The sequence below is a fragment of the Acipenser ruthenus genome, chromosome 10 (genome assembly GCF_902713425.1).
Source record: "Acipenser ruthenus chromosome 10, fAciRut3.2 maternal haplotype, whole genome shotgun sequence".
Taxonomy (NCBI): Eukaryota; Metazoa; Chordata; class Actinopteri; order Acipenseriformes; family Acipenseridae; genus Acipenser; species Acipenser ruthenus.
Genome location: NC_081198.1, coordinates 41,169,971 through 41,184,352, shown reverse-complemented (window position 1 = coordinate 41,184,352; position 14,382 = coordinate 41,169,971). Strand labels below are relative to the sequence as shown.

Below are 14,382 nucleotides of genomic sequence, written 5' to 3'. Positions count from 1 at the left end.
TAAAACATTTCACATGTTGTTTAAAAATATGTTACATAGAACAGTTTATATAAATAAAAACACATTTATTTACACGTAATAGATGTTTGCAATGCATAGAGTAAGCTTGCATTGCACAACTGCAGCGGCAAAACAAAGCTTTATTTAACCGTCCCCGTTCCAAGCAGGTTCTGGGTCGTCTGGTCATTTAACAAACAAATTACAAACAGCAGAGGGGTTTCGAGACATTTCTTTCAACACAGATTATACAACGCTTTGCTGTCATGATGGAGAATGGAGAAATTAACGGTTAGCTTCTGGATAACACAAACTGGAGGGGGGAGAAGCGGACGGTGCTCAGTTTTCAAAATTAATTATTTGTGTTATCGTATGTTTTGTATGTTTGAAAACATACTCTACCATAGCACTTCTTACACGGTCTTGTACACTAGATATTCAGTACATATTTTACTGAAGCACGACAACCGCTACAGGTACCGCCCCAGTGCTTTGGATACTATACCCTGCTCCATACACGGCAGCGGCACCATACAGAGTTGCTACGTATAACGATCTGATAGCAACTTTTGTTTACGTAATATGCATTATACAAATCAAAAGATCGAATTTTGCATGCGAGTGACATGTAATGCGTGATTTATAGTATTACACATTTACACAGTTTCTGTTAACAGGAAAAAAAAAAAAAAGTGCGTCAATGATTCAGCCCTACCCTGAATATTTATTTTCTGCCAAATTCCCCTTTGTATTTTTTCATTATGAAAGTTTGTTGTTTTTAAATTTGATTTTTTATACCATTTTATTTTTGCAATAGAAAAGTGACTTATATTTTATTTCTGTAACAATTAGTGTGTGAATCACTCAGAGATATGTGTTTGTTTGATTTCAAATTTCATCAACATAATAGGCAATCTGTATTTATTTTTGTTGTTTTATGAGTATGAAAATCGCCTTGGTGCCTTTTATGTTTTGCCTTTTTGCCCCCTAGAACTGCCTTGGTGCGCCTGAATCTTCATGTCCAACGAAAGCAACATTGCCCTTCATTACCTTCACTTCATGCCCTGCTATATTTTAACAATTATTGTTTTGGGATTCAGCTTTTATTAGGCAGCTCCCGTAAATCCCTTGTTTAGAAAGATACAGGGTATTAATGCTTGAGACAGGGTAGCCATCTGCCATGTGGGTGCGTGCATTTGCTGCTGATGTCAGGTTGGAGATCGAGACGGAGGTTGAAGTTGATATGCCCCGCAGGTGAACAGGATTTATTTACTTACCAGCAATGGCAGTGCACAGAGCAGGATCTACAATATCTAAACTAATCTTCTCTGTTCAATAATAAACTAACTTTGATGAAGAGGTTGATCATGGCGGATACACGTCTAAGACGGATATGTGACGTGCGGATACGCCACAGATTACTGTATTTCTTTTCAAGTGGGAATTTAAACAAATATGCAGGCAATACACAGTAGCCAATAAGAATTCAAAATGAACAGTAAAAGTAACTTTTTGAAATGTTTAGACCCTTACAAACATGAACAGTTCCTGTGTAGTTAATTATAATGTATAACCCAAGGCTCTCATTGGCGTAGCCACACTGACTTCCTCTTTCTACTTTACATCTCCTACGCCATTAATTATATGCTACACAAGGTCTAGCCAATGCATCCTCCTTGAAACATGGTAGAGCCTCTTATTTCAAAGAACTTACCAAAAGATTACATTACCATGCTCTGTAAGAGCAACACATTTGTCCCATAGTTTCAGCTACATCGTCATTCTCTTCATCATAGATGCATAATATTCTATTACTATAACGCGTACCCCCATGCAACCACTACTAAAAGGTTTATTTATTCAATCTATTGTTTGGAATATGACAACTACTATGTATGTTCCCAGTAGACAGACTGCTATCTCCAGTGTAATGGGACAGGTATTCTCCTCCCCCATACACAGAAATCTAGTAAATACATTACCACCATTAAAACCATTAAGAGATGACCCAGAAAATTTTCAAATATGTTGGTTAAAGACACATATCTATGTTAATTTGCAATATTAAAGCTGCCTGCCTATCTACATTTTCACAAGTCTCAAGTGGAGATTTAGCAACCACCTTGGCAATGTGCCATTATCTAAAATGGACACTGTTTTGACAGCACAGTTTATTACCTACAGTAACGCATACAGAACTGGTCCCTACTAATGCTGTTACTCAACCTAATTCCAGCACTTCAGAACAAGTATGTTTGTATCATGAATCCTCTGCCACGGCTGTTAAAATAAATCATGAAGTCAAATCACAATAACCTGCATACTCAATGTAAAAATTTACATGTGAGGGATCGAAGGACAGGTTCCTACATATATCCTTAGATTGTGATACTCCCAATAACCTGTGGTAAAGAATGCCAAGTAGACAATGTTTATAAATATAATGCTGCGATATGGACAAGGTACCGCATTGCCTTTCTTGTAAACTTTGCAGGGGGTTCTGTAACACTAAGTTAGCATTCTAATGGTTCATGCCATTTCATAAATATATAGAATGTCCAGCACGTCCATTTGAAAAACGCATTTTCCACATACGATTACGAAAAGACTGTAAATGACCGGCAGTACATACCTCCGACTCCTTGTCACTTAAGGAACCAAGACTTCCAAAACTGTGGTTTGAACATTCATTGTTTGTTAAGGCCTAGAAAGAAAGAGTGATCAGTCAGTCAGTGTGCATAATCTATACGAGTGATTCCATACCCCATGGTCTGGGCAAAATTCACATTTGGTCCTAGAAAGTCCCCAAATTATGATACTGCGTTTACCCATTTCCAACCCGAAAAAACTTTAATCTGCCACTCTGTACACACAGCAGATCTACAAACAATGTATTTTCCAGTGCATTGCATCCTAGTGTTTTATTCCATCTAATCTGATGGAATATATTCTATTTTTTGTTCACATTTTATTTTATCTATTTATTTATTTTTTTAAAGTATAAAGCCCATTTAAAACAATCAATTTGTGAACATGCATTGCTGTAGTTTTCACCTTAGCTCCAACACTCCCACTGCCTGTGCTTCCCCCAGTGCTGCCGCTCACTCCACCAGTGAACCTGGCTTCCAATAACTCTTGTCTTCTGGGATCAAGGCTGTGCAGCTCATCCATAGCACCTGAAAAAAAAAGTTTAACACAACTGTTAAAATACATTTTAAAAAGAGTTCACAGGCTAATAAATGCAGTCCACATCAAAGTACAGAACCACATTCAGATTAATCAAGAATACATGTTCCAAACCCTTTAGCTTTAAAATATATAGATAATACCCCTGAAAGCTGACTGAATACACAGCATCTGCAGCAAGAAAGAACAAATACAGTGAGTGGACTCATTTTTACAATTCCAATTTTAATATAAACTTCTTGTTACTTCTACAGTCTTTTAATGCCTGTTAGGAGACACTTACATTACTTCCTGATAGAAAGTCGTGGTGCTGGAAACAGGGCTTACGGAGGCGGGGAATTTACCTTAGAGGAATTTAAACAAACTGGAATATCAACAAGTCTGCATTTTTAAAGTAAACCAAGAATCTAAAAAGTGTTTTTGGGAGACTAGACTTCTGTATAACAAAACACGTTTAGTAAAACATGCTGGTAAAAATATTACAAAATGTTATCATTTTATAACCCAAAAAGAATTCACCATATAAAAATATTTAAATCCACCAAAAAGCCAAATTCAATAAGATGTAAAAAGCCATGCAAGTTAACACCGGGTTTTGGTAGAGCACAGCTACATTCTACTGTTTGGATTTTTTGCACTGTAAGCTTCCATTTCAAGAACTTATATGCTTTTTTGAAAACACATCTTTAGCTTTCCCCTCCCTACCACATCAGCCCATTTAACACTTTTATAAAAAAATTAAAAAAAACACCACACATCCACATGAAACCTGTATTTTTTTTATATATTAGCAGCAACACTTTTGACAGTAAACTCCCAGTTATAGGTCTGGATAACAATGCATGTCTGTCCATACAGATCTCAGCAGTGGGATTAAATCAGGCCTGAGGGAGCTGAAAGCTGGCTGCCCAACTTAGCTTTGTGACAAAGAGCAGCACAGCCTCAGTACCAGAACGTCTTTCTTTAATTGTGACTGAACTACAACATTATGACCCCAGAACTGGACATCTAGTTAAAGAAGCTTGATTCATATTCTCTATTTAAATATTGTATGAAGATATACTGTAAAACAACTATGCTGTACTGTATTTTAAATTTTTTATACACCAGGAGCCATATTCACAAGGCATTTATAGTTAACAAAAAGAGGAAAACCCTGTTGAGTTCACCAAACACCCAAATTGACTAACTGTACCCTCTGAGGTAGTTACTCATAGTAAATAATAATAAAATAGTTCATATTATTTACAAAAACAGCAATTAGTATTATATTCCCCAAAGTAGTGAGTGTACAGTATGAAGGCAAGTACAGCACAGTATAAGTAGTGAGATGCACAATCTACATTGCACAAGCTTATTCCTTTACATACAAACTTCGTTCAAGTGTTTGAGGTTGAGATCCCATACTGGATGGAGCTGTGAAATGATTGCACAATAAGTAAGAGGGGTAAGGTTTGAAAGTACTGAAATAATGAGCGCTGATCAGGAATCTTATTCTCTGGGGCCAAAGCAAGAGCATGCATATATGCTATCTGAACTGAAATTAAACAAGAACAATGCAGAGAAAGTGTGCAAACTACCTGCGAAAACCTTAGGTTATCTTCAAAAACAATAAAGCACCACCACATGACAAAACAAACTCTTGAAACTGATCAATTTAAAACACTAGTACTATTAGATTATAAGGATATGCTAATGAAGTGTATTAGTAATTTTAATTAAATCAGTAAATTAATTTCCATTACAAAGCTAACATTACATTTGGAGTTTGATTTGTAAATTGCGTAGTAATTAAAGATATGACAAATCAGAAAATTAGTACTATTAAATACACATTTCTGAAGCCCCGTGATCTTAGCAAAATCTTCCAAGAAAAAAAACAAACAGTAATAAGGCTAATAGCAGTGCAGTCAGCACCATGCATTACCAAATGTAAAGTTGTCACAAAAACTTGTAAACAGCTGGGTGTTCACGATTAGTTGAAAACAGATTTGCTAGATTTAATCCAAGATAGAAATTAATGTTACATTTTTTAATTATACCAACAGGATTTGTATGGGTTTCCAATATTGCAGTTTTTATTATTACTAAATAACAACAACAACAACAACTCTACAAACTATTTAAAACTGAACTTAACTTTGCCAACATGTACACAGTAGTCAAAATATTTTAGGTACATTCATAGGGGGAAGTGTTAGAAAAGCTTTCATCCAATGCCCTGTGTCCAAACCCCTATACCTTCAACTTCTCCTACTGCTCAGATTTGTCTTTAGAAAGGCAAATACATCTTTGGCTACTTACAATCCTGTTATCCAGTAAGGCAACAGTGACCAGTGTGCAGGGCCAGCATGTAGAGCAACTGGCTACTCTAAAGAGCATTGTAATCTGGCATGTTTTTAGATCAGACATGACTGCCATCCTAATGTAAGCAAAGATCTCCCTTCTAGTCTGCCATTCAAAAAAAAAAGAAAAAAAAGGCTGTTCAACTTTAGATCAGGAGTACACAGCCTCTGTCCAGTATTCCCCAGTTAACCTTGGGCTGAAATGGAGATGTCAGCCAAAGATCACAGGTTTAAGGGAAATAAATCTTATTACATCAGCAAGACTAAGACGAATAACAAATGCTTGCAATAGTAAGCCTTCCCTTGTGAACAGCTGCCATTTTAGGAGAGGTTTATTTAGTCTTATTAACAAAATCTATACATTTTATTTGTTAAAAAAAAAAAAAATTAAGTGCAAGACACATGCATGCTTGTTTTATTGTTTGTGGCAGAAAAAATACAAATCCACAGGGTTCTAATATAAACGCAGCAGGAGCAGTAGGCATCCTCCTGTGACTACTGTTGTAGAATACCAGTAATGATATTCCCAAGAGGCGAGAAAGCGCAGGTACTATAGGTTTTTAGACACCTAAGATGGATGCCATCTCTGCATCTGTGGAAAAAAAAAACAAAGCAAAGAGTTCACAGGCTAATGAAATGCAGTCTACATCATGACAGCAAACTGCAGAAGCACATTCAGATTACTCAAGAACTCCTCCAAAACAGTATATTCAAATGGAAAAGAGCTAAACAATTGTATCCTGAAAAATGCTCACGGAGAGAAAAGATATTGTGCAATATACCTATGTTGTACGTGTACATACTAGTCACAAATCAATATCGTGCATTATACTTTCTCAGGAGTTTTCAAAGCAATCCATTATGTTTTATAGGAGAATAACAGCGTTTTTTTTTTATTATTATTATTTTTTTTTTTAAAAAAGGTGCAGTTGCAAAGCAGAATTCTATTCCCGAAATGCCAATTCCGCGATCATGAAAAATCAGTAGCCCTACCTATGATGGAGTGCACGACTTCCGAATTTAATCATTTGGGACCATTACAGCATTTCAGGTCAAGATTATTTATTTTTTAGACACCATCATAAGCATCAGATTTCAAACACAGTACCCATTATAGTCCCTCAGGTTTCATAGAGAGTAGCTATTATGATTACTGACAATTTAAGTCAAAATGCTGCAGAACTATACAGTTTGACACCCAGCACAGACATGGTTAGAAAATAAACCTGCCACAGGTTCATCATCCAACACAAAAAAAAATCTCGTTACTACTCTTTAGTCAAATATAATTCAGTTCTCCAACTAAAGACACAACTCATGCATATGTGGCTTCATCTAACAAAAGCCAAGACAAACAATGTATCTGGGAGCAACTCCTGGTTATAATGATTTGGGGAAAATTCTTATAAAAGCTGACAAGCTAATCCTGTTAAACATACAGAAAATATTCATATCACGTGTAAAGATCTAAAAGACATTTTACATGGCTAACGGATCCACGGAGCCTTCAGAAACAAAAACAAGTCTATTAAAAAAGATGTGCAGGGCTTGAATTTCAGCGCGGGAATCACGCATTTTCCAAGTTGCTCCCGCATATCTGCAACTTTCAGTGCGGGAAAATCCCGCAGAAATATTTTAAGACACCAAGCTACTGTATTTGTACCCAATTTAGAATGCCTGAAACGCTACAACAATCTTTGAAGAAGTGGGTGTCAGTGACGAAAGCAAGTGGGTGTCAGTGACGAAAGCGCTATGAGCCGCATTGTGAGTAGTTCTGGTTAAAATAAATAAATACATACATACAAGTAGTGCTGGATATTTTAAGTGCCGCAAGACTTTATTCTCTCGTACATGATTCTCTGCCCCTGTCTTTAAGCATTATAGAAACTCAGTACACTGCAGTAAATAAGCAGATTTGGAAAAAAGAAAAGAAAGACGATATTAAGTCTATCTAGGTGTTGTTTTGCAAGCGGTGACTTTTGCTTTAACTCTTAAAACTCAGCCCCATTCATTTTGGGGTGCCAGCGCACCAAAGGTTACGCACATATTACTCGGGCATTGCTCCGTCATTGTAGTATCACTGGAAAACTTAGAAGTTCAGCTCCCCCCCCCATGTTATTTTCATATTGAGGTTCAATGGTGCAGTGTTTTTTTTGTTTGTTTGTTTTTTTTAAGCCATCTATGGTTATTATATATATATATATACATATACATATATATATATATATATATATATATATATATATATATATATATATAGCAGTGACCAAACATGATTTTTTTGAAAAAGTGTTTTATCTACCACATATAACATGCCTGATCCTGTTGCACCTAACATAATATGCCTTTCGTTTGATATGTTACATGTATGCAGTACAAACATACATACATGAAACAGTGAAAAACAGTTAAAAAAAAAAAAGAAATGCAGCACTGGTTTAAAAGAAAAGCACCTTTTTCTGCTGCATGCAAAAACTTCACGTCAGGCAATGGCAAAAGCAATGGCGAGTGCTCTGTCTCAAAGTGATTAACAGCTGTTAGGTCTCCTGAAAGCAGCTTATTTTAAAGCAACATGAATGATGATGCAGTAAAATATATATATTTTTTCTTTATATGCCATTCCCCCCTAAAGTTTTGGAACCCCCCACCACCACCATCACCCACGACTGACTGCAGCATAGGTGGGAAATCCCCACAGCACACAAAAATGAAATTCAAGCCCTGATGTGTCAATAGGCTTTATTGCCTACTTAGCTTACAGTATGATGCTAGAATGAAAACCTTAATGACAGAAAACAAAAGTCCTTAAAAGAAAATCAGACAACTGAATCAATGAGCTTCCTTAGCTAAACGTACAATTACCAGACTCCATCAGGTTTAACAAAAATCACTGATAAAAAACCTATTCATTAAATACAGGAAAATAAATAAATGAAAAGGATCACATTATCTACAACTAAAAAAGTTCCTATTGTATAAAACATTGTTGATTCATTGTCAAATGTTGTCAAATGTTGCAATACTTAAATAATTGGCAAATCAAGGGAACAAGCTTAAGATTGTAAAGATTGGGTACCAATTTAATGCAAATGTTACCCACTTGTTTGATTGACCAGCTCAGGAATTCTGAACTTTACGACTGACTGTTTGTACAAAGGGAAAAGTTTTAAAAATATATATATATAAATAAATTACATACATACAAGTCAGGCAGGGAAAATGATTGCAAGCTGTCCCCTTCAGGTATTCCATTACTTCAACAGTGAAGGAAAATGTGTTATTCAAAAAAAATAATATGTGCTTAATTTCTTTTGGTCTCAAATTATATGAATAAATCTAACCACTGCAATACATTCTGAAAAAAAATGGATATAATTTGCTATTTATCTGTGAAAACACCATCAAGTAATCAGACAAAGAGAATTGGTAAAGAAAGTTACTGTCTCGATATTACATGGCATGAATAATGAAACAATCATTTTTGCCTTGTTTATTATTGTATCAAAGTGGTAGTACATTCACAACACAGTGCTTATAGTCTGTACAGTCAACCTGTAATTATCTCTGCAACCTTTTTTTTAAACCTTAAACCCAGCATACATGAGGAAACATGTTTCCAGACAAAATGTTTCCTTGTGTATGCTGGATGTTTCTGTGTTTCCCGAAACAAGGAAACACGTTCCTAGAAAAAAAAAAAATAATTACTAATTAAAAAATATCTAGTCGTCTATGTTTGTGTTAATGCGAATTGTGCCGTTTGTTCACACTCAATGTGTTTATTAAGTTATTCATATAGTCTCCTGGCTTTGTCAGATAAGAGAGCACAGTACCTGTGTTATTACAATATGCAGTTCCTGAAAGTAAATCAGTCTGCATCCAGTTGTTTGATTTCTACAACTGGCCATTCAAACCCGAGACTAGTTGCTACTGCTTCTGTGGTTACTGTATTGCCACCGACAGCAAACGCTATTCTTGTGTTTTTTTCCTCTTTATCTGCTAACTGATTTCCATTACACGAGAGTAGATGTTAAAACTGCATGCTGATTTGAACTCGGCTCTCGCCAAGATAAGCACCAACTAAGACGTAGCTTTACAGTAAACTAATGTGTCCATATGTGTCTCCATCCATTTGCGCTTCCTTCTATATGATGATGTAGATATCCTTCTGTCTGGTGTTGATGGCTGAAGTGTAATGCTGGCTCCAGGGATCAGCTTATTGTCTCCCTAGCGCATCAGCACACACAACGGCTGCGATGCTGGCTCCGGGGATCAACCACAGTGCGGTCTCCCCAGCGCATCAGCATGACAACCGTCTGGATTGAGCTAAGTAGGGTACATCTCTGGGGTCTTCAAGTGGGCACCTTCCATCCTCGGTGTTTCGTCAACTAGCCCACGACACCTCAAGTGGGCTCGACGGTGATTCTGGCGTCCCCCACGCAACTCAGCCCAGCTTACTTACCTGTACATCAGAAACCGGGTTGTAGAGTGTGCCACAAATCCTCGACAACCCACCTCCACTGGGTAAACCCGGACTCTCCATCCTCGCTGTTGCGCTTCAGTGGTTAGTTGAGCATACCGCAGTTTCTTCCTCTCATACGCCCTGTTAACTCTACCAGGTGAACAAGGCGTGCTGATCCAGACCACAAGACAATATCTGGTCGAAGGTTAGTGGTGGCAATCTCAGGTGAAAAAATAAGCCGTTGACCAACATCTGCCAGCATTTTCCAGTCTCTAGCAGCTTCCAGTTGTCCTGGGCGAGGATTGGTTTTAATACCTTTTCTTGGTGGTTGCTCTCCTGGGCAGAGGAATGTTGTCTTTTATGTGTAATGTTTTGATGGAACAGGTGGAAACTTATTGGTCATGTTACGCTTGTCTTCCGATGCTAAGGCCAAACATTGCAGCACCTGGTCATGGTGCCAAGTAAACCGTCCTTGGCTAAGAGCCACTTTACATCCTGTCAAAATGTGCCTTAATGTTGCAGGTGATGAACACAAAGGACATGAGGGATCCTCTCCTACCCAGAGGTCTAGGTTCTGTGGTGATTGGAGAACATTATATGTTGACCTGATGAGGAAACTGACAGAGCTTTTTAATTTGAAATTCAATGGAATCTTTCATTTAAGTATCTCCTCAAAACATGTTTACTACACTGCAGCTTAGTTACAGTGTTGCCACGTCATTAAGAAGAGCTAATAATATCACCAAACAATGGCACAACGATTACAGATTATGGTATTTTATAAATAATCTGCATGTATTCCAATCCGATAGAGGAATCCAAGGTTTACAATGCAAGCAGAGGTATGCCCTTTTTGTACTAGAATGGAGATTTTCTATCATCAATTATTTACATATTTTCTGGGAGATTAAACCTAGTTTGAAAGATAACATTCAAAGGTACTTTACCAGACATTACAGGCCTCATATTGATCAATCAGGTTAAAGGGCATTCCCCATCCATTTTCTTATATCCCATAGAGTAGGCATGGTCTAAGCAGTGTCACAGAATTGCTGGTGAATTTCCCAAATGACACAGTACTGATCATCTAATGACAAGTCATAAACTTCTTTAAGAAGGAGGCTTCTAAAAAATATCATCAGTGAGAGATCAAGATCTTAAAAAAAATAAATAATCAAATTTAGTGTGCTCAATTATTTTACCCCCATTTCCAACACCCAATCATCCCTCCACCCCCCCTCAATGTAGCAATTCACCACACAGCTCATGAGACCTGAAGGTTCAGTGGGCGTCCTCCGATCTTCTACACCCAAGAAGAAAAGAGAGGATGTCAGCGAGCTACTGACCTCTGGAAGGCTCACTGAGCGCCTGGCCAGCAGGGTTCGCTGTAGTGTAATCTGGAGAAACAGTCCCTGGCTGGCAAACCTGCACCACATGACTTATCCTGCACACCACACGGCTGTGCTTTTACCAGGTGAACCAGACGGGGACCCAACAGATCAATATCTTAAACGTATTATCAGTGCCAGATAAATACATTTATAAACATGTGTTTTCAACTTAATCTGCATTTTTACAAATTGTATTACACAGTGTTCATTTTGCACTTTTGTTTTACATTACAAACCTGAAAGGCAGCATAATTACCATGAAAAACTAGTGCACTATTAGAAATTTGCGCTTACAACAATATTACAATTATTTTGTATTATTTTATGAAGTACATATATACACTGCAGTAAGACTGTTCAAAGAAATAAAACAATGTGCATCAAACATACTTGTTTCAAATACATAGCCTAGCAGAAAACTCAAACACAACTTGTTAACTATTCTGAATAACTTCTTCCCAAGATCCTTAGGCAGCTTTGCAAATAAGATGATATCACTTGTATGCACGCCTATTTGTTATGTACCCAATGTGAAGGTCCAAGAAACGCATAATGTATATATGAAAAGAACTGGCAAAACCCAAACTTAAACAGTGGTTTTCCATAAACATAGAACTTATATTCATAAAGTGTGATCATCACTAAATGTCTACAAAAAGAAAAACAAAGTTGCAAGTAGTATTGCACGTCATACCACCAGCCACCACACCCATAGGGTGTGCTCTGACCAAAGCTGCTTCTATTTGAAGTGGGGACCATCTTATTTTTTGCTTGATTGATTGATGGGGAGACCCACAGGCAGAGGACAACAATTTGAACTGTCAAGGGTGGATTGGAGATGAAAACTGAACGCCATGCTAAAGTATAACAGCACAGACCTGACAGAGCTTTTTAATTTGAAATTCAATGGAATCTTTCATTTTTAAGTATCTCCTCAAAACATGTTTACTACACTGCAGCTTAGTTACAGTGTTGCCACGTCATTAAGAAGAGCTAATAATATCACCATCAACAATGGCACAACGATTACAGATTATGGTATTTTATAAATAATCTGCATGTATTCCAATCCGATAGAGGAATCCAAGGTTTACAATGCAAGCAGAGGTATGCCCTTTTTTTTTTTTTTTTAAAAAAAGGAGGACCAGACTGATGTATAGCACCCACATTACAAAATGACAAAACTGACTTTTAAAGTGGGAGTGATCTGAAATTAGAATAAAGACTAATTTATTTACAAACACTGTAATCAAGTTAAAAAGGCATATGCTACTTCTAACCTCATTGTGTTCAGAAATACAGTACTCAAGAAGGTATAACAATACACTGGGACAATTTACAGTAAAACAGCTCCATCCTCAATATAACTTGCTCCTGCATCAGCTTTAAAGTCTCACTTTCAATTCTATGCCCTGTTGGTCTCTCAGAGTCATACCATGGAATCAGGTACCAGCTGTGGTGTCTGTGACTAGGATCCATTTCTTAAGGAAACAAGACCCCACAGACTCTCAGAACCAACTTCTGTAAAAAGCCACCCCCCAACCATGCCAGAGGAAAGAAATAAAGAGGGTAGACTGGTGTAGATTTGAGAATTTCTGCTCTGTGGAGTTGAACATTCATAGTGTTGTATGGGTTTTTGAAATCAGGAAGTAAAAGACCCAATTAGAAATCAAATGACTGCAAACACCACATGTGAAAAAAAGCATTTAAAAAAGGTGCAATTTAACAGATTGAAGGGTTTAAAACACATCATTACTTTTTCTTGCTTTCTGCTTTGTTGCTATTATTATTTATTTATTTGCCTTTATCCACGGCAACTTACAGGTGTCGTACATAACCTGTACTATTTTTCAATTGCGACTGTTTTGATCAACATATTCCTATAAATTAGTTTTAACCAGTTATTTTCATTTCACATCACTTATGAACTTAGGTCTGTTGAAATCACAACATCAGCTGCTTGAATCCAGCCAGTTCAATCAGAAATTTCATTGGTTCCCAACTCCTCTCCCAAATCAATTTGTTCATCTGTCTGTCACCTTTGCCAGGATCCTATCTATTCACTCCGGCACAGGGTCAGAGGGGTGGGAACAACATCTGCTTCACAGACCACTCCCCGGTCAGAGCAAATATACAAGATGAACGGTAGGCATACCTCAAATCATATAAATATTTATGTTTGTACTCAGAATGTCACACAGAACACATACCACTGGTTCTTATTCCACCCTAATACACAAAAACGATTGTTTTACTGCTATTATATGAGGCTTGTCATACATACTCAAACTTGATCCCTGTGCCAAGGAGAGCAGGTAGGATCCTGGCAAAGATGATGAACCAATCAAAATGCTGAACTTTGTTAGGAGTCAATGAAATGTTTCTCATTGAACAGGTTAAATTCAAGCAGCCAATGTGAATTCAGAAGACATTTTGACAGAAAGACCCGATGCATTACCGATGTAAAATAAAAATATCAAAACAATTCTGATCATGTTGAAGAAGATGTTGCAGGAATACATAAACAAAAGCAAAATGCTAGGGAAACTATGTGTTGTGTTTTACACCCTAGTCTGTCCAGTAACACTTCCCAACATGGCATATTCCATAGATAATTAGGTTGGCACTGCAGTGAGCAATAAAGGAGGTAATGCACTGCTCCAGATAAAGTTTTGGGTCTGGGATTAACTTACCCTCTAAATGCATTTTCAAGGGGTAAAATGCAACATTGCCTTGAAGTCATGAGTAATCTTGATAAATACTGTACAATCTTTACTGGTAATGGGGTAGGCATTAAAAAACAGTTATTTTAACTGCAATGTTACTTTGAACTACTATAGAACCACGCATGGGTTCAGGTTCTTTATTGGCTCGGTGCATTTTTTACGAGTCATCACACTGACTCTGCAAATTAATTACTTATTTTAACATTTAATTCTTAAACTCAAATAACATGTTAACTTCAACATAAACTTGTGTAGTTTCCTAGTAACTGAAGACACTG

The 14,382-nt window shown here is 37.0% G+C and overlaps 1 protein-coding gene across 7 annotated transcripts in view; it reads right to left on the bottom strand.

The window, feature by feature from the left end:
• Positions 1 to 14,382, bottom strand: part of LOC117410227 (serine/threonine-protein kinase tousled-like 1) — a 37,540-nt gene that overhangs the window by 19,180 nt on the left and 3,978 nt on the right. For all 7 annotated transcript variants that reach the window (XM_059032257.1, XM_059032258.1, XM_059032260.1 and 4 more), the window contains exons 3-4: positions 3,052 to 3,173; positions 2,630 to 2,701 (exon numbers count right to left, since the gene is read on the bottom strand). In XM_059032257.1, the coding sequence (XP_058888240.1) occupies positions 2,630 to 2,701; positions 3,052 to 3,173 (194 nt within the window). The remainder of the gene's footprint in view (positions 1 to 2,629; positions 2,702 to 3,051; positions 3,174 to 14,382) is intronic.